The sequence below is a fragment of the Gopherus flavomarginatus genome, chromosome 7 (genome assembly GCF_025201925.1).
Source record: "Gopherus flavomarginatus isolate rGopFla2 chromosome 7, rGopFla2.mat.asm, whole genome shotgun sequence".
NCBI lineage: Eukaryota > Metazoa > Chordata > Testudines > Testudinidae > Gopherus > Gopherus flavomarginatus.
The window spans coordinates 58,522,920-58,543,886 of record NC_066623.1 but is presented as its reverse complement, the minus strand read 5'-3'; the positions used below and the strand labels follow the sequence as shown (position 1 = coordinate 58,543,886).

At 41.6% G+C, this 20,967-nt stretch overlaps 1 protein-coding gene across 8 annotated transcripts in view; it reads right to left on the bottom strand.

Annotated features, from left to right (window-relative positions):
* The window catches only part of FAM20B (FAM20B glycosaminoglycan xylosylkinase), a 33,419-nt gene that overhangs the window by 4,613 nt on the left and 7,839 nt on the right, over positions 1-20,967 (bottom strand). For 5 of the 8 annotated variants that reach the window (XM_050963294.1, XM_050963293.1, XM_050963298.1 and 2 more), the window contains 6 exons: positions 19,907-20,433; positions 16,349-16,435; positions 13,022-13,131; positions 9,603-9,774; positions 5,285-5,476; positions 1,860-1,919 (listed from right to left, as the gene is read on the bottom strand). In XM_050963294.1, the coding sequence (XP_050819251.1) occupies positions 1,860-1,919; positions 5,285-5,476; positions 9,603-9,774; positions 13,022-13,131; positions 16,349-16,435; positions 19,907-20,283 (998 nt within the window). In that variant the 5' untranslated portion in view covers positions 20,284-20,433. Of the gene's footprint in view, positions 1-431; positions 623-1,855; positions 1,920-5,284; positions 5,477-9,602; positions 9,775-13,021; positions 13,132-16,348; positions 16,436-19,906; positions 20,434-20,967 lie in introns of those variants that run through there. The other 3 variants (XM_050963300.1, XM_050963302.1, XM_050963301.1) reach the window with 3 other exon arrangements.

Here is a 20,967-nt window from a genome sequence, read left to right as displayed (position 1 = left end):
GGGAACAGCGTGAGAGGTCTGACTGCTAATCCAAAACAATGCTTTACTCAGCATTACTCCAGTCAGAACTTCATCAACCAACAATCAGTCATGGATGAGAAAAGACTCAGAAGATTAACCTTCCCGACCAAGTCAGCGTACATAGCAATGTTCTTTCTACTGTGCCATTTAATCTTTTCATACTATCACATTTGAACCGTTTTCTTCTGGGGAATCTCCTGGGAATCCTCCCATCAAAGTTGCCATGTTGTAGCAATTTGCCACAGCTGAGGTCCTGACTCACATAGCTCCCTTTGGAGTGCATCATTGTCACTGAGTGTTAGGGGAGGGTGGTGTTACCCATGTTACAGGGTACTCCCTATCCCCAGGGGAAGCTGTGAATTCTGCAGTCAAAACAATTGAAACAGATTTGAGCACATTCACATGGCTACCATAGAACATTCTGTTTACAGGCTTCCCTGCGTAGAGGTGTGAGCTGTCCAAGGACCACCTGGGCTCAGTGAAAATGAAAACCAGAAGAGCAGGGAGCTGTTCAATCTTCTGCAAGGATGGAAGAGGAATTGCCTCTGGAAACCTCTCCTCTAGGACTGTGTTTGGAGGAACTTGAAGTAGAGGACACAGACTCCAAAGGAGCCACACAAAACAAGAAAAAGAAAAAACATTTACAAAAATTACTAGGGAAAGCTAAGGAAATGTTTAATCGTTTTTTAAAGCATTTCTATTTACTTATTTTATGCTCCTGTTGAAATTTCAATTTTCTGCAGACTTTAGTGTGCTACAGAAATCAGGGGCGTTACAAAAGAAGGTAGGTCAAATGTGCTGTAGTATATAGGGGCCATATTGGCTGTACTTGCAGTCTGAGGAGCTGAGCCTCTGTACTCTGCAAAGCTCCTGGTTTCCAGAGACACTGAAGAATTCAGGAGACAAACTTAACCCTCAAGGGGCAACTCAAGGAACTCTCAATAGATGGCCTATTTTAAAAAGTGATGTGATTTTCATTTCTCTGTTTGCGTTGCCCTGATGCAGCACATTCATGCAAACTACTGCACCGATTTCCTTTCTTTGTTTGGGTTTTTTAAGTGCTCATGCAACATACAGCCTGTTTGTTAGCTGGACATGGAGAGCAGAGTCCACAAGAGCAAAGAAAGGCTTGCCCCATCAGGTAAGCATGGGGCCACAGAACCCAGAAATCAACAGGTTGCAGGAGACAAAAAATGAAAAAAAGCAGGATGGGGGTGCAGGTCACAGGGACAAAATGAGGGATTCAGAGTGGGACAGTGAACAGAGAATCCCAGACAACGCCATCTGCTCTAAGGAGTCATGGGATACCCTGAAGAACTCTGCCTGGATGCAGGCACAGATAAGGGACAAGAAAAAGGCCTCACAGAGAACACTCTTCCCTCTATGCAGCACAATGACTAGCAGTTTTGAAGTCTCAAGTCCTCCATATAATCCAAAGCAAGAACCGCACAGGTAGCAGCAGTGCAAGCTTCTACACACTGCCTTGCCACTGTTCCTCAGCCCTCAGAAGGGACATCAGGAATGAGGGTGGTTTAGTTACCATGCCTATCCAATCCCAGGCTTCTGTCAGTGAGAGTTCCAATGCAAACATCTGTCCATCAGGAACTGGCCAGAGACCAGCTCATTTCATATAAGCCACTGAACAGCTGCAGATGGAAGCTACTTGTCATTACTGATCAAAGGTAAATCTGAACCAGTGACCTAAAAGAGTTCTGTGTATAACTTGCATGTCTCCAGGCTGTCAGAGGGCTTCAATGCTATGAATTTCAGTGTGCTCCTGATTTAGATTTGGCAATTGCATACAAATAAACTCAGTGGCTTCTCCGTGACTTACTTACATGCAGCACTGATAAAGAGGAGCTAGGATGCTTCTTTCATCCAGGGAGGGGTTTCCAAAACTGAAAAACAAATTTGAAGCAGGTGAGCCAGCTGAACATGCATCTGACGAAGTGGGTATTCACCCACGAAAGCTCATGCTCCTAAACGTCTGTTAGTCTATAAGGTGCCACAGGACTCTTCACAACTTTTACAGATCCAGACTAACACGGCTACCCCTCTGATACTGAACACTCAGCACCCTTTCCGACCTCAGCAGATTCTGTAAGAAATTTGAAATCAAATAACCAAACAAATCCATGCTCCAACAACTCAAATCAGTTAAGCTAAAACATTCTCACCCCCATGACCAATTAGACACAACTCCCAACAGTTTCTGTTAACGTACCCAACAAACAGCAGCAGCAGCAGCTTTAGCTTTTATAGTTCTTTACCCTGCCAAGCCATCTCAAGGCACTTTAAAAACAAGCTGTGAAGAAATGTAGTGATATAGCCCACACTGCTGAGCTAAGGGGGAAAACAAGTGGGATATCAGTTTAGACAAAGAATGAGAGTATCAGCTCCCTGACATTCCTGGACAAGGACTGTATTGAGGAACAGCCATTTGGCACATGTAGATCCCCAAGTTAGCCAACCTCGAGCTGAAGGCCAGGGATATAAAATGTTGATCAGTTCTAATCCATCTAAACCTCACTATCACTCTTTCAGCTAGAGAACTGCCAAAAGGACTTCTTAGTATATTTTGGGCTCCATTTATACAGATGGCAAATAAACTTGCACAGAAGTTATTTTTCAGTCACTTATAAATTTAATTTAAAAATTTCTTCACAAGCCTAACAGAGTCTGCTCCTTAACAAGGGCCATTTACATGCAAAATCTGGACCTGTTTTATTCATCTGAGTTGCTAAGCATAAAAGAGCCTTAAAACATCAGAGTATTTTTTCACGCTTCAGAGTAGCAGCCGTGTTAGTTTGTATCCGCAAAAAGAACAGGAGTACTTATGGCACCTTAGAGACTAACGAATTTATTTCAACACGAGCTTTCGTGGGCTATAGCTCACTTCTTCGGATGCATAGAATGGAACACACAGACAGGAGATATTTATACATACAGAGAACATGAAAAGGTGGAAGTACGCACACCAACAGGAAGAGTCTAATCAATTGAGATGAGCTATTGTCAGCAGGAGTCCTGCTGATGATAGCTCATCTCAATTGATTAGACTATAGCCCACGAAAGCTCGTGCTGAAATAAATTTGTTAATCTCTAAGGTGCCATAAGTACTCCTGTTCTTTTCACGCTTCAGTAACTCAAAGACAGCTGAAGGGACTTTACTCAAAATGTCAGAAGAAATTCATTTCTGGGGCTGAGATGCCCCCAGAGGAAATTGTTTCTGAAGGGTATGAGCATGTGAACACAGTTATAACAAAAGCACAGTCATAACCCATGACTATCACCATGGCTATCCATTGACTAATTTGCAACTCTCTCCCACTCTAATGTCAGGACATTTTAAAAAGCCACCATTTTTGTAGGATCCACCAAAAGCCATCTGAGAGCAGCAGCAATTAACTAATATTCCTAAAGCAGAATACATCCCTGCTGGCATCATGGAAAGAGTCACTGAAGGGGCCGATGCATAAACAGCAATGAAAATTAAACTGAGCCATGTTTATTTCAGACAGATTAGAAATACTCACAAGAAAAAAAAGGAGCAGGAGAACCCAGTACTTAAATGGGAAGAAAGGCCAAGAGTAACAAGGAGGAAATGGTATTTTCAAGCCTTCTGAAGGTCTGTCTAGACGACAAAAAAGGTGCTTTAAACTCAAGTTAGCTACCAATCATGGTAGTTCATTGGTAACTCAACCCCAAGGTTAAGTCTTCACTAAGTTAGGAAGTATTTTCAACCGGTGTTATCTAATGTACTAAGATCATACTGTAGCAAAGTGATTCACCACTTGGAGCACCTCATTGAGACTAAGAGCGATGCTGCACAGTTTTATCCTTTAATTGTCTCCATTCACCTTGTGACTTATCCCTCAAGCTGGGTCACCTATGGTCTCACCCTTTTGAAATAAACCAGTGTTTTCATCCAATAGTCCTGTGATAAATGAAGGAGGAAGGGGGTGGCTCCCTTTTATGAGCACCCATCCAGCCAGTAGCTATAAAATCCTTCTTAGTAGCTGGTCTCTAATTGCTCTACCTGTAAACGGTTAAAAAGTCTCACTGCTATGAATAGGTAAAAAGAAGTGAGTGGGCACCTGGCCAAAAGAGCCAATGGGAAGACTAAAACTTCTAAAAATTGAAACAAGACTCCCCTTCTGTCTGTCTGTGTTTGTTCTCCAGGAAGAGGTAGACAGGGCTGCAACCAGGCTGTAAGAAGCTTGGGGCCAGGTATTTAAAAATAAATAAATAAATAAAATAAAATCAATCTATATTATACCTAGAAACTACTCATTTGAAACCCCAGATATGCAAGTAGATCAGGAAATGTCTAGGAATACACATTTCTTTATGGCTTGTGGACTCCTCTGTGCTACCCCAGATGCTTTTGTTTTCCTTGTAACCTTTAAGCTGGACCTCAAGAAAGTTATTCTTGATGCTTAACCCTTGAAGGTTTTTTTGTTTTTGTTTTTTTAATTTTAAAATCTAGCAAATGCCTAAGTTCCCAGATGGTTTTTTTATTAATAAAATTTACGTTTTTTTAAGAACAGAATTGAATTTGTGTCTCTTAAGAGGATTGTGTACATTGTTTAATTAGCTGGTGAAAACAGCGGATTTCCTTTTTACCCCTCTTTCTCAGCAATTCCTCAGAGTGGGTGTATGCGTGGGGGGGGGGGTAAGGGAGGGGGATTTGAAAGGGCTTGAGGGCACCACTACAAAAAAAGTTTTCTTTTCTTCCTTCCCCTTCTCTCTCTCTCTGGTAATAGCTCATATTAACTGATCACTTTCATTATAGTGTGTATGGTAATACCCATTGTTTCATGGTGTGCACGTTGTATTTTCCACGGCATGCATCCGATGAAGTGGTTTTTTACCCCACGAAAAGCTTATGCTCAAATAAATGTGTTAGTCTCTAAGCTGCCACAAGTACTCCTGTTCTTTCTGCGGATACAGACTAACACGGCTGCTACTCTGAAACTTCACATATAGTGCCACACCCCACCAGCATGAACCTACCTTGTCATTCCTATATATTTTCTACTCTGGCATCACTGTGTCCAATTGATTATTATCAGCACAATACAAATGCCAAGGTCTTTGAAAGCCCATATTATTTGAAAGGATTTGCCATAAGGAATATTGACAGAGTTTTAGCTTGAGCTATTGCAATGGATAACTATGGGAAAGGCAGAGTGGGGGCATGGATAACTGCGTGCTGCCTTTCTCATCACCAAGTGGCCGCCAGCATTAATATGCTTCCTACCTTTTGGCATTGTCCAGGAGGATGAGCATACTGGCTCCTTCATCATCCTGGAAGCTTTCATAATGATGTCGGTCAGCATTCCCAATCAAATAATCAAAGATGGCGGTGTCAATGATATCAAGGAGGCGGGGGCCTGAGTCATAAGGTGAGGTCTTCTTCACTGCATCACAGTAGCTCTCGTCATACTCCCACCTGCAGGCAGACAAGGGGAATCAAAGCAATGTCAACCCGGATGGCAATCTACTGGAACCCCCAGGCACCCCTAAGAACAGACTTGAGCACTTTGCAACTGTTTTAGACAAACATATGAGCTGATCTTTCAAGTCTTGTTTATAGTTGTCTTTTTACTCACTTATCAAAGACTGTGGTGTTTAAAAAGTGGATTTTTAGGGCTGTTGATCAATCACACTTCATTCGTACAATTAACTAAAAAAAATTAATCACGATTAATCGCCATTTTAATCACACTGTTAAACAGAATATTAATTGAAATTCATTAAATATTCTGGATGTTTTTCTACATTTTCAAATATATTGATTTCAATTACAACACAATACAAAGTGTACAGTATTCACTATTATAAATATTTTTACTGTTAAAATAAAAAATTGTATTTTTCAGTACACTATTCCTACTGTCTCAATTTATTTTCCTCCATCCAATCTAACTTCTCTCTCTACTGAAAATGACCCAAGCAACATTACCAGTGACCCCTGCCTGGCCAAGTCTAAAGGCCTTCTTTGTCTACTCATTCTCCTTTATAGCACACAGAAGGAAATATCAGGGTTAGAGTTACTGTGCCCTCTCCCTTTAAGGACTGAACATATGCTGAGGGGGCTCAAAGGGGATAGTTCTGGTCGCAGCAGCAGAATTTTGGTGTGCTATGAAAAGACTGAGCTGAAATGGGGTTGTGTAAGCTCTGCATGTGTTTTTGGACACTAAGTTTAATAAAATCCAGTTTTAAAACTGTCCCCGGTCTGTGAGTGCAACACCTTCGACACAATGATCGTCCTTTATACTCTGAAAGCCTCACCTGCATGCATTTCCATGATACAATTTGTCTTCTACTTCTGTCTACTCCTTCAGAGTTCTGTTTGGAAGCACCTCATTTTCTTCTCCACTAGCAAGCTTTCAAGATAGAGCCCTGCATAAGATTTTTTTTAAATCCCTCCTCTGCTATTATAGCAGTGGGTGCTGCACGACCTGTGGGACCCCAGTCCTGCTGCAGGGTTCTATTTCAGGGTTCTCTGTCTTCTCTCCTTTCTATATACTCATTCTCTGTGCCTGGGGTCCTGAAACTCTTTCATTCTGCAGACCACTCTACAGAAATCTCTCTTATGGAACAGCTCCAATCCCAATCCCAAACCCAGAGAACTTACTTCTCAAAGTATTTCAGTCTTTGGACCACCAGGAAGTGCTCCATGGATAACATTTTGAGAATTGTTGCCCATCCCCACAGTTTCATGCTGATTTCACAATGAACATTTATTTCCAGTGTCTAACTGCAATACTCCATCCTCAACATCCTGCCACAGTTTCAACCTCAAGTGGCAAAAGGGACAAAGTGCCTTTCCTCCCAAAGCTTTTACTCCCCCTTCATTATCACAGTTAACAACTCCATTCTTTTCCTAGTTACCAAGCCTTGAAACATGGGTGTTATGCCCACCACTCCACAGCCAGGCTCTTGCTAAGTCTTGTTTCTTCCTCTTTCTCAAATCCATTCTTCCTCTCCACACAATCTGCTAATACCCTGATTTATGCCCTACCCATCTGTCATCTTGACTAGTAAGAAGTACAACTTCTACAGCACCTTCCATCCATGGATCTCAAAATTCTTCACAAAACATTAACTAAGACTAAAAACCCCTAAGAAGGTTTGTATTCCCATTTTACAAAGAGGTTATTAACTGATCTGCCCAAAGTCAGAGTGAGTCAGCAGCAGAGGCAGAAATAGAATTTAGCTGTTGCAACCATTACCAATGCTGTCTCCCAGAGGACAAGAATAAGTTCTACGTTGGCCTCCCTGTATCTCACCTATCCTCTATCTATCCAAAATACTGTGGGCCAAAGTCTTCTCCTCTCATTGCGCCGACAGTCCTCAAATCCTTTCACTGGCTTCCTCCTTTTCTTCCTGCATCAAGCCCAAACTCCACATCTTCACCTTTAATATTCGGCACATCACTCCAACACCTCATCTTGTATTTCTTCCTATGCCCCATGCACACTCTAAGTGTCACTCATACCACACTCCTAAATGCTCCCCTGCTGCCTCCTAGCAGTCTTTAATTCATATTTTTTAATGACAGCTCTTACTCCACTTGGAACAGCTTTCTCTTTCCCCTGCACCATGCTACATTCCCCTTTCTATCCACCATTTGTCAATCAAGTTACCACACTGATCCTTCTCCAGCACTCCAGATCTGCTCCTATATTTACTTCTGATAATTTTTATTCTATTGCAGAGCTTAATTGTGACTCCGAAGGTCAGGGATCTTATCTAGTACATGGTTGTAGAAAGCTATGTACACTAATGGCACTAAATGAATAATGTTAAACAGAATTATTCAAGACAGAGCAGCAGCTTTGAGGAGAAAAACGCCTACACAAATATCTTCCATAATTAGGAGCAGCAGAAAGGACATTACATGCCATATGGAACATATGTCTATTTCTTCCCCTACTCCTGAAGACAGGTTTCCAGAGAGTGAAAGCAGCAATATAGTTAAGTACATGACAAAAGAGCAATGTTATCTGATTCTATCTGCATGGGCAAGAACAAAGTACTTTATAACATAAGGATTGTCACGTTAGACCTGGAGCTTGTCTACACAGTGGGGTAAGGCACTTTATGGAAGTGTGATTTCTGAAGTGCACTAAAGTTGTTGTGCATTTATAGTCCACACAGACCCTGCTGGTGTGCTTTAACATAATGGTATTTGAAATAGTACTATGCTAGAGCACACAAGGGAACTTATAGTGCACACCAACAGGGTTACAATTAATGCATAACACCTCAGTGTGCTTTAAAATCATGCCCTTATAGTGTGCATTACCCCATCATGCAGAAAAGCTCTAGCTCTGACTCCAACATGGTAAAACATAGCGTAAATGGGCCTCCTAAGTTGAGAAACAACTTCTTAACAGAAGCAAAATGTTTCCTGTTCTCTTTTCCACAAATACATCGTCAAGTGATCCATCCCCTGTCATTCATTCCCAGCTTCTGGCAAACAGAGACTAGGGACACCACCCCTGCCCATCCTGGCTAATAGCCAATTGATGGACCTATCCCTCCATGAATGTATCTAGTTCTTTTTTGAACCCTATTATAGTCTTGGCCTTCATAACAACCTCTGGCAAGGAGTTCCACGCAAAAAAAAAAGTTCAGACTTTTTCTGTGAATAGCTAGCTAGTTAGAAACTGATGGAAATAGCTAAACCAAAAATCTAGTTCAGCAAACAAGATCTCAGGGGCTGAAAATGTTTTTCTGGTCACTTGTCCTGGATCAATGCTTGGAAGTTTACTGAGCCTGAAGTCATTTGGGCTAGTGTTTCTGTCCTAATGAGTTTTTGAGATCCCATGTCTGTCTTATAACGATCAGGCCCACACTGGTCTCTGTCTAACAGTGCTCTTTGGACATGGGTCCAGATCCCTACATGTTGCTGGCATACAAACAAACAAACAAACAACTTTTCAGTTCTAAACTATTTAAGGTGAGAAATACTTCGCAGAAAATAACACAAAAATTTGAACTTTAAAATAAATAAGGAGCGAACTTCATCTCTTCCAGGCTGCACAGAATCTCCCTCAAACACACCGAAATTACTCTGGCATGAAAGCTTTTGCATAGGTGCACAACAAAAAAACAAAACAAAAAAAAAAAACAAACACAAAAATAGAACCAATAAAACCCCAAGAAATTAGGCAAAAAGACTACTAACTCAGTGTCACAGAAGTCTCTTGAGCTAAATAGAGGCACAGCATAAAAGAAAGCCTCAACAGTGAGAGGCAAGCAGCTAAGATTCCACAGTCAACTCGGGTATGGCTGAATTGCTCACTGACTTGTGTGGCAAGTTACTTTCCAGGGAAGAAGTCGGGGAAAAAATGACACTTAGCATTCCTGGATGTCCATAGGATTTTTCCCCCTCTCACTCAAATTAATGCTTGTCCCATCAGAGGCCTTCACTAGTAGTTCTGTTTCAAGAAAAACTGGCTGAAAGTTCCTTTGGATCTTGTGAACACTGCTCTTTAAACAGCCCAAGTCACTGCAAAGATTGGTGTATTCTGAACTGCTGCAGTAGGCCTATGAGGTTCTTATACCTGGCCAATTTGCCTTCACGGTAAGTCCTTCCCCAAGGATGCCGGTGCTTCTGAAGAGGCCAGACATCCGGGAGCCATAGCGTGACTGACCCCTCCATGATATCTCCATCAGCACAAGCTGGTTCTGTTTCTCGACAATAGTAGCACTTCCCATAGAAACAGGTACTATTCCCTTCAAAAACAAAAAAAACATATCACAAGAAGAGTAGTAACTCTATGGAAGCTCAAACAAAAGAGAGGAGCAGCCTGAAGGACCTTTAGAGAGATTTCCACAAAGAAGTCCTTTCAACAATTCACTTCATTTCGCCTTCCTCTTCCTTCCCTCAAGAGGAAACCAAAACTTCTCTTTTTCCATTTGGAACTTCTTTCCAAAAGAGAGATAACCAACAGGAAATTATTCATCTTTGACAAGATGAAAAGCTCACTTTAAAAGGATCCACTGAATAGACAAGGGAAAACACACACACAAAAAACTACATTAGAAGAACATTATTAAGTTTGTAAAGTCAAGCACTCAGACATTAGGAAATACAAAAATTTCTTGTGCTCACATGCTTAGGGTTTAATGGACTGCACATGTGGGGTTGGGAAGGAATCTTCCTCCAGGTCGCATTGGCAGTGATTTGGGGCGGGGAGAGGACAATTTGCCTTTCCCTGCAGCATGTGGGCATGGCTCACTTGCCAGGATTATCCGGGTATCCTCCTTTAAACTTGTCCATGCCATTGCAAAGGACTCAGGCATTGGTTCATCTCTGTCCTTCCTAGTCCCTGCCTGCAGCACATAATAGCCTGACTTAATTTCGGTTGCTGGGTTTAACAGGAGGGGGCTGGTGACCTGTGATATACGGGAGGGCAGACTATATGATCTGGAGGTCCTTTCTGGCCTTAAATTCTGTAACTATGACATTGAACAATGAAGAGAAAACATAATACTGAATTAGTTGCTCAATTAAGTGAGCACTACCATCCAGTGCAGTGAATGAGAAGAGGGATGAAGTGGGAAAAAATAGTATTTGATCATGCACAAAGGGGTCAAACTAAGGTTGCACAGGCAATCTTAATTCTGGCATTTCCTAACTTCTGAGTGCTTGGCTTTGCAATCTTAATTATATTAAGTTTTTGTGTTATATCCTAGGTTTAAAAAAAAAAATAAAAAAAAAAAGCATATGGGTGGGGAGGAAAGAAATTCCACCATTCTGACACCTACTTGGGTCATCTGCAGGATTGGATCCTTTAAAATTCTATTGCAAAGACCTCTGCCATTCAAGCAAATGGAGTAGCTGATAGCAATAGTATGTTGTCATCCTCTGTGTCAGGGATTGGCAACCTTTCAGAAGTCCTGTGCTGAATCTTCATTTATTCACTCTAATTTAAGGTTTCACGTGCCAATCATACATTTTCATGTTTTTAGAAGGTCTCTTTCTATAAGTGTATAATATATAACTAAACTATTGTTGTATGTAAAGTAAATAAGATTTTTAAAATGTTTAAGAAGCTTCATTTAAAATTAAATTAAAATGCAGAGCCCTCGGACCAGTGGCCAGGACCGGGGGCCAGGACCCAGGCAGTGAGAGTGCCACTGAAAAATCAGCTGATGTGTGCCTTCAGCACGCGTGCCATAGGTTGCCTACCCCTGCTCTATGTGGACTAGTTCTGGGCATGGCGGTGGATGGGACGCTGCCAGAGGGTTTCACTGCTTCTGACAGCAGAGAAATGGTGAGACTCAGGAATCTTATGTTCCATTTCAGGCTCTGGAGAGAAATGTGTTCTAATAGGCAAAGCCTCTTCTGCCTATCCCTCCCTGCCCCCAACCCCTCACTTTCACCCCTGCTGCTATATCCTTCCAATCTTTTTCACCCCCATTTCCAAGTCCCAGTCTCTTGCCCAGCCAGCCCTCGTTCCTGTGCACCTTCTGGCTCCTCATTCCCAGTTTCCCCTCCGAGCTCCTCATTTAATCTGCTTCTTTTCTCCCAACCTCCAGTCACCCTACCACCTTGTCCCCCACCCTGGCTTCTCATTCTATCTCCCCACACACTGCCACCGCTCTTTGTCCTGACCCACTCCTCTGCACCCCATCACCGTAGGTTTGGCACTTGTCCCCTTTGCTTTCAAATCAGACAGATTCTCCCTCCATGCTGCTTTGGCATCAGCAAAGGGAGCACTCCCAGCAAAGGAGACACTGGCTCCATGTAACACTCCCAGCCACAGCAAAGACAACAGCTGTGACTGGAGAGAGAGTCCTCCTTCAGGCCCTGGGTGCAACATGCCTAGTGGGGATGGAATCTTCAAATTTTTAAAAGGCTTATAGCTTGGCCAAATTTAGTCAGGTTTCATAGGGGGTAGCAAAAAGCACATCCCCGTCACAAAGGATACCATGTTTCTAAATTTCAAGTCCCTATTCCACAGAATGGGGGCACAAGAGCTCCCTCCTCTAAAAAAGAAAAAAAAAGTTGCCTGAATTTTTGAACATAGGTGAAACAACAATTTTTCATTAGCCTCATTTTCTGAAATAGCTGAATCATTTTGACTGAAATTTCAAAAAAAACCCACAACCTCAGCATAAGGCAGAGACCTGGCATGGTATATTTTAGCCTGAACAGTTAAAGTTTGGCAGAGTTATAAACTACTGAAAATACAGTCTTATAACTGGAAGTGTCTGACAACCTTAATAAGTGCTACCAGCCCTGCCCATCAAACATACATAAAAACAATACATTGTTGATGAACAGTTGTCTCTAAATATGTTTTCTGACAAAGAAATATGATACTTTAGAATCTGACTGAAGTACTAATGGTTGTAGCACAGGACATTTTCTGAGGCATAATGACCACCAGCCAGGACTCTGCCCTTGAGCCATTAACCCCCAGAAAATACCCCATCAACATTATTACTATAAATTAAATGAATGAAACTGTTCTGGGACATCTAGTTATGAACATCTTATCCAGTTCTATAATCATGTTGCTATGCCAGGCACACTGCTGGTGCTATACAAACATCATCATCCATCACCATCTGATATCTTAGCAAGCCACATCGTTCCAAACGTCCATTCAGTTTACTCAGAGTAAAAGATAATTCAATTTTTTCAATTCAGGTCTATTCCTAAATTCTTCTGAACGCTTCTGACATTAGGAAGAAAATACTTATTCAAACAAATACCTGCAAAAGGGAACAAAAATTACAGGCAAACCAAAGTATTCTTTCTTGAAAAATAATCCCACCCCCATTTCCCCACCAAACAAGGTTACACCAGTGTTAAAAACCCTCTGAAGGGCTGGAAGCAGTTTATCAGGTTCCTAGATAGTAGTTAACTGTTCTACAGTTATGTCAGTTTCCCACTGCTCCCTTTTTTTTTTTTTTTTTAAATAAACATGCTTATTTTCAGTGGGCTGCACGATACATAGCACCCACTTACCCAGCATCAGGAAGGTACTCAGCAGCTGCTCTGTTGCAACGGGTTTGATCTCTGTACGCAGATTCACAAATCTGCCAATAACCAGTGGAGCTCGCCGGAAACCCAGAATTCTGTTTTGCGAGGGGGGGGAAAGGGGTGACAAAGTATGAGCATTTTAACAGGGATAGCAGTTTCAAATCTAAAAACCACATCAAATCTCCAAGCCACTGAGCAAATTCAAAGATGGCTGCCTTATAGCAGGTGCTAAGCTTGGAATCCCATTGGAAATTAACCCTTCACCATTTGTACCTTCTATCTTCTTTCAAGACTTTCCTTTAGCTAAGGAAGGCTGGATGGACAAGACTCCCTTTTCAGCCCATCAGCAATGCTCCTATATTGGTCTGAGTGGTCACTGCAGAGCAGCATGAGATGCACCTTTTCTTCACGGGCCAAATACAGTGTCTTCACAGAACTCAGCCCAGGAAATGAGACCTCATATCACAAAATATATTGTGTCTCAGGTAGGAGCTCAAAGCAAACACCATAGGGCCTTGGGCTGGCCACATGGAAAGATAATTTATACTAATTCCCAGAAGCCACCTGATAAACTCTGTTGTAATTTAAACTCCAATTCAGTTAAACTTGAGAGCAGACAAGCTGGTTTGAGAGAACTGGGTGTCTTTGGAAAGCACAAAGACATTTAGAAACACGAGAGAGGGGGGAAAGATAGTTAGCAGGTAAGCACAAGTCTCTCAGGGAGTTCTGTTCCTGTATCTGTTAGACTTACTGTGTGACCACAGGCAACTTAGGTGTTCAGAGTGGGATTTTCAGAAGTGCCTAAGTGAGTTTGGAGCACAAGTATCAATACAATTTGCACTCTTAACTCACTTAGGCACGTTTGAAAGACCCACCCTAAATCTTTATGCCTCAGTTGTCCCCTCTGTAAAATGGAAATACTTATCTCACAGAGGTACTATGAAAGTTAGTTCTTTAACATTTGTAAACTGCTTTTAGATCCTCAGACAGAAAGCCCAAGGAAGTGCAAAGTATTACTCAAAATAGGCAAAGAAGAATGTTTGTCTTAACAAATCACGCCTGAGATATACAGGACAGTAAAAGAGTCCTAAAGATTTGGATGTGTGCAATTATCCAATTTGTATGAGCAAATGTGATAGTCTTAATTCTGTGCCCCTTTGCATATGGCTATTTAAAATAAGTATCCTTTGAAGTGTCAGCATCAGAGTTAAATATTAGCACCCTATTGTGATGAATGGGAAAGATGTCAGTTCACACCTCACTAGAACCATTGCTTAGGTATAAGACAGCACTACATGGAATCATATTCAGAAGGTCATCTTTGCAACATAACCACAAGAAACATACTTAAAACAAAAAAAAAAAAAAATAAAGCTTGCAATTTGAAGCTGCTGTGGATGCCAGAAAAACAAAGTACAAGTGGTCCAGTTCCACCCCAGGTGTCAAACTCATGCTCCACAGAGACCCCTCCCACAGATCTAGGAACAACAATTTTCAGCTCTGAAAGAACTCCCATCAGACCTTCTTAACTGAAAGTAGGCAGCTGCCACACAAGTCCTGAAGAGGTTGTAAATTACGAGAAAAAGCTGGAAAATCTGATCTCTCACTGGACAGCTCTAGAGAAACAAGAGCCCAATGGCGCTGGGGCAGTATCCCTTATAGAAACAGAACCTTTACTCTATTTAGTCCAATATAATCCTATTGTAGGAAAAAAATGTGGCTGAGAAAGGACATCACCATGCCCTATGCAGGAAAATAGACCCTACTTTGTCTCCCTGATTGTGGAATATGAAAGAAAACTGGCATAAAGTTCAGAGCAACAATTCAACACAGGAATTGGAGCACAGCAACTGTCATGCTAGATCAGACCTACGGTCCAACGTCCAGTATCCTGTCTCTAACAGAGTCCAGCACCAGACAAGTCAGAGAAAGGTGCAAGAAACCACCCAGTTCCTAACAGTTAACAATCGTCTTAATATCTCTTCTAAAAGCTACTGTAGTATTAACTATGTGACCAAATCCCTTTCTGAGTCTTGCTCAGTTTTTGACCTCAATGGTATCCTCTGGCAATAAATTCCACAGCTGAATTGCATGTTTGTGAAAATATATTTCCTTTTAACAGTTTTGAATTTGCCCTCTTTCAATTTCATTTAATCTCCCTTTGTTCTTGTGTTATGAGACAAGAGAACAGAACGTTCCAATCTACCTTCTCTAGATCATTCATTATTTTGTATACTTTTATCATGTTCCCTTTTATTCACCATCTCCTTTCTAAAGTAAGAGATTCCAACATTTTCGCTTTTTCTTCATATGAGAGTTTTTTTTCATTCCCTTAATTATTTTCTATACCCTTTTCTAAAACACCTCCTCATTATATAATAGCCTTTTTGAAATGGAGTGACCAATACCACAAGCAGTATTCTAGATGAAGCTGCACCATTGATTCATATAATGGAATTATAATATATTCCATAGTATTTTCCACTCCTTAGATATCCTAACATCTTTGGTTTTTTGACAGCAGTTGCACATTGAGCTGAGGTCTTCACACTGAGCTGTCTACAATGATTCCCAGACCCCTTACCCAAACTGATCGTTAATTTAACCCTTCTAAGGTATATGAGTAGTTGATTTTTTCCCTCCAGTGTGAATTACTCTGCATTTACCATCAATATACTTCATCTGTCATCATGTTGCCCATTCACCAACCTTGGTTAGGTCCCTCTGATGTGCTTCACAGTCCTCTGTCATCTAACCTAAACAACACTATATCATCTGGAAAAAAATTTGCTTTCTCACTGCTCACCCCCCTTCCCAGATCACTGACAAATATACTAAACACAAGACCTAGTACAGAACTTTAAGGCATCCTCATTCTTCACTTTTTGCCAGGATGAAAATTGACTATTTATGCTCACTGTCTCTTGGTCAGTTTTTGATCCATGATAATACTTTACCTCTCATGATGACTACTTAATTTCTTTAGCAGTCTCTCGTGAGGAACCTAGTTAAAACCCTTTGAAAGTCTACGTAAACTATGCCCATCTTGTTCTTTTTTTATCCATTACTTTGTTGACATGTGCTAAGCATTCTAATAAGTTAGGATGATATTATTTCCTTTCACAGAAACCCTGCTCATTGGACTCTATCATGTCATGATGTTTTAACAACATTTTTTGTTCAACTCAATGAGCAGGTTGGAGATTGATGTCTCAGGCACCCTCTCTGAAGTGAACTGGTGCAAAATAAAAACAAAACAAAACAAAACAAAAACAAGAGAATAATTAAATAGTGAACCCAATAGTTCCATACCTGTCCAAGTGAAAGGCTGTCACCTCAGCATTGTGTCTGTCATATCCAGCATATGGCTCTCCTTCTACTACATAGTCTCTGGCATATCTGTAAATGCAATGAATGATGAAAAAACAAAATGATTTATGGGGGATTCTCCTCAGTAAAGTTAAGAGTCACACAAGCAAGAATCATTGAAATGGAATTGGTTCTGGGTCACCTCCAAAATGATTTCTTGTGGGAGAGGAGGAATGAGGTTAGTGAAATTAAAGAGTGTAAAGATTAGCAGAGAGGTACATAGTGAGAACAGGGTACTCACGAATTGATCTCAGTCACCTGGCAAGCTAGGACCAGTCAAACAAAATGAGTTTTAATACAACCTCAGAGCAAAGAATACAAGCCATATCTATAGAATCGGGGACTCTATCCTAGAAAGCAGTGACTCCGAAAAGGATTTAGTAATCATAGTGGACAAAACTCAACATCAGCTCCTAGTGTGATGATGTGACCAAAAGTGCTAGTGCAATCCTTGCATGTATAAACGAGGTCAATAACAGACTGAGAGGTAACTTGATTACAGTGAATAAGTATCTTCCTAGGGCAAAAATACCAGGAGTTAACAGGCTCTTTAATCTAACAGAAAGAGACATAACAAGACTCAATAGCTGGAAGCTGAAGCCAGACAAATTCACTAAAAAAAAAAAAAAAAAAAAAAAGAGTGCCTTCTAATTTGAAGATGATTAACCAATGTAACAAACTACCAAGGAGAATGGTGGATTCTACATCTCCTGATGTTTTCAAATCAAGACTGGATGCCTTTCTGTAAATTATGCTTTAGTCAAACACAAGTTACTGAGATCAATATGGGGGTAATAGAGTGAAATTTTATGGCATGAGATATACTAGATGATCTAATAATCCTTAAAATCTGCAGCTAGTTAGTGCAAGTTAGACAATTAATAGCCCTAGGGACTACCCAGAACAGGTACAGCAGCAGTGCATGTCTCCCACAATATCTGCTAGTGTGCTTTAATCCTGACCCATCTTTTGGTTGAGAGGATAGCTTGTGACTAAGGCTAACGATTTAATCATGGATATTTTTAGTAGAAGTCATGGAAAGGTCACACGCAAGAAACAAAAAAAAAAAAAAAAAACCAAAAAAAACCACAGCCCGTGACCTGTCCATTATGTATACCATAAATACCTGAAGCTGCTCCCACTACTCCAGGGACTGCTGCTCAGGTGGCCCCCAGAGCCAGCTGCCAGGGGCCGTGAGAAGAGCAGCTGGTGCGGCTGGTCCCGAGGCCACTCCAGCAGTGGCTGGTGTGGCTGGCTGCAGAGCCAGTACCGCAGTCCACGGGGCCAGCTGCTCAGGTGGCCCTGGGGTCAGCCACCCTGGCTGTTGCAGAAGTCGTGGAAGTTGCAGGAAGTCATGGAATCCGTGACAAACACAGAGCCCTACTTATGACCCGGAGGAGAGGTCCAGTCAAATCGTTGCTTTAGAACATAAGAATGGCCATACTACTTCAGACCAATGGTCTATCGAGCCCAGTACCCTATCTCCCAACTGTGGCCAATGCCAGATGCTTCAGAGGGAAAGAATAGAACAGGGCAATTATCGAGTGATCCATCCCCTCTCATACAGTCCCAGCTTCTGGCAGTTAGATGCTTAGGACACCCAGGGTTGTGTCCCTGATCATCTTGGCTAGTAGCCATTGATGGACCAAACCTCCATGAATTTATTAATTCCTTTTTTTAACCAAATTACAGTTGTGGCCTTTACAACATCCCCTGGCAACAAGTTCCACAGGTTGACTGTACCTTGTATGAAGTAGTACTTCCTTATGTTTGCCTTGAACCTGCTGCCTATTAATTTCATTGGGTGACCCCTGGTTCTTGTGTTATGTTAAGGGATAAACACTTCCTTATTCATTTTCTCCATACCATTCATGATTTTATAGACGTCTGTCATATCTCCTCTTAGCTCTCTTTTCCAAGCTGAACAGTCCCAGTCTTTTTAATCATATGGAAGCTGTTCCATACCCCTAATTATTTTTGTAGCCCTTCTTTGTACCTTCACCAATATTCATATATCTTTTCAGATGGGGTGACCAGAATTGCATGCAGTATTCAAGATGGGGCATACCATGGATTTATATAGTGGCATTAAGATATTTTCAGTCTTATCTATCCCTTTCTTAATGGTTCATAACATTCCCAGGAGCCAGCACCCCACGTCAGCAGCTCCTCCAGCATGGTTGTAGCCGCTCCCAGCCCTGCCCACAGCTGCTCCTGGGAACAACAGCATACCAGACTGCTGCTTTCACTGCTGCAGTTCCCGGTAGAGCCCTGCAGCTCTGTGGATACCGATTTATATCCACAGATATAGATTTCGTATCCGCACAGGGCTCTACTTTTTTGACTGCCCACTCAGTCTGCTAATTCTCCACACCTACCGGATTCAATCAGAAAGATGGCAAATAGGGAACCTGACTACCTACTCTGGAGCTGAGTGTGGGCAATTGCTTAAAAACTTCCAGAATCCTACGAAAAAGAGGTAGGGATAAACTCCTACATCCTTGCCAAAAATTCCTCTCTGCATCCCCTTCTTTTCTCACATGCACTGCATATCACCGTAAATTGTCTGGCATTCCTTTAAAAACATTCCTGGCTGTACATGTCCTTGATGCGTACATTTTGCCTGCCTGCACACCAACATTCCATTACTGGAATGTAACTTAAGGCTTTGTGTACTTCTTTATGGCATTCAGTTATATAAAAAGCACTATAGAAATACAGTAACAAGACATGGTAATTACAATATGCATGCAGTATCCTGTGCAAGCTGTATCACCACCACTTCAATGCAAAAAGTTCATAGTGTTTCAACACAGTACAGTCCAATGATGTAACTCCAAACCAGGCGTGCAAGTCGTCATTAGAGAAATGGCACTGAAAATTCCAGCAGTCCACCTTTTCCTCAAGGAAAGTTAGTTTAGAAAGCATTACAGGAATACACAAGTCACATAAGCAGCTTTATGGTGGAATGAGAAAATGTTCAATCAAGGCAGAAATGCAATTTCCATATTGACAAATACAAGGAAGAACATAAAATATTACATTCCACTGGTAGCACCACAACCTTCTAGGCCTAGTTTGAAGACGGCCAACAATTTCCATTTCTTGACACCCTATGAGACTCACTGCCATAAAGCACCCAGATCATGACAACTAGCCTCTCACTGTGGAATGCTACATGACTCCTCTTCAGATACCCGACATCTGGCCAGCAACACTGGTCAGAAGCCAGTGTTCAGCACTGCAAGGTTTGACCAACCTTGCTGATTATGTCTCTGAACTATAGAGAGGTTGGGTTTGGAGGTCAATGTTGAAAATCTCAGGTTCAGCTGGCAGACAAGCTGAATATTACCAAAGGATCAGCATGGCTCCATTCTACCTTCTGAATACTAGACTGCATCATATGCAATATGAACATATATCAGTTTATAAATTAATGAATCAGCAGAGAGGAAAAACCCAAACAGGTTGTTTTATCCAGTCACTGATGGGTATATTTACCTCTTAGGTTTGAAGACCACTTTCTGTCCCCCTTCAAGTATCAGCAAAGCTTTCAGCTGGGTCCCTTTGTAGCCCACATCAGCTTTTATAATTTTCTTGGTAGCCATGGCATGCATAACAGCCCCTAGCTCCGGCGTCTCCTCGGGATACACTTCCCGTGGTACCACCCACTGGGCGGCAATCTCCCAGGGGGACTGCAGCGTATGATCAAGTCGGGGGTCTAGCTCCACACGCAAGCTTGCCATCATGCGGTGAAAGGCCCGCTGGTCCTCCCGGTTGGCAGCTGAAGTGTCCAAGTTGTCAATGAGGAAAACTTTCATGAAAATGAAGATGACAAAGAGGATGGCCAGCAGCACCACTCGCTGCTTTAGCTTCATGGTGACCTTCAACTCCTTTCTCCTGACCCTCTCTTCCAAGGGCTACAGGAAGTCTATTAGAGATCAGGGTCAGGAGGGGAATGTGAATGCATTTCATTCATAATTTTCACTCTTGTGGGTCTATCATCACGGAAGTATCTTCTGGTACCTCTACAAATTAACCAAAAAAATAAAAAAAAGAAAAAGAAAAAATGTAAGTTTCACAGGTACCGATCCTCTGGTACCATCAACTCAAAATCTAGTCATGTTTGCTAAGCATGTTAAAGAATGCTGCACTTGCACCCCAGGCCCAAACTTCCTGCCAATTTTTGGGGTTTCACAATCCCACTTTCCTCTTTTGTAAATACTCTCCCTTGTTGCTGTGTGAACATGCCTCACAAACAACGGGAATGGACTGATACAGTTAAACGAACGATATACATAAAAGGCTGCCAAATACAGGAAATGTCCTCTATTATTGCACTTACAAGTAACAACTGAAATTACTGTAAGTACAGTAGGGAGAACATTTGGAAAGAATTATTATTTAAGTTGATGGTACCACATTTAAAAGCAGAAAATGCTCATTTAAAAAAAATGTGGTCCCTACCATATCTCCAAGTTCTCTGCACTACCCCAAAAAAATCAAAAGTGTGTACTAAATTCTGGTGTACTAAATCCATCCTTCATAGCAGTTTTCAAAAA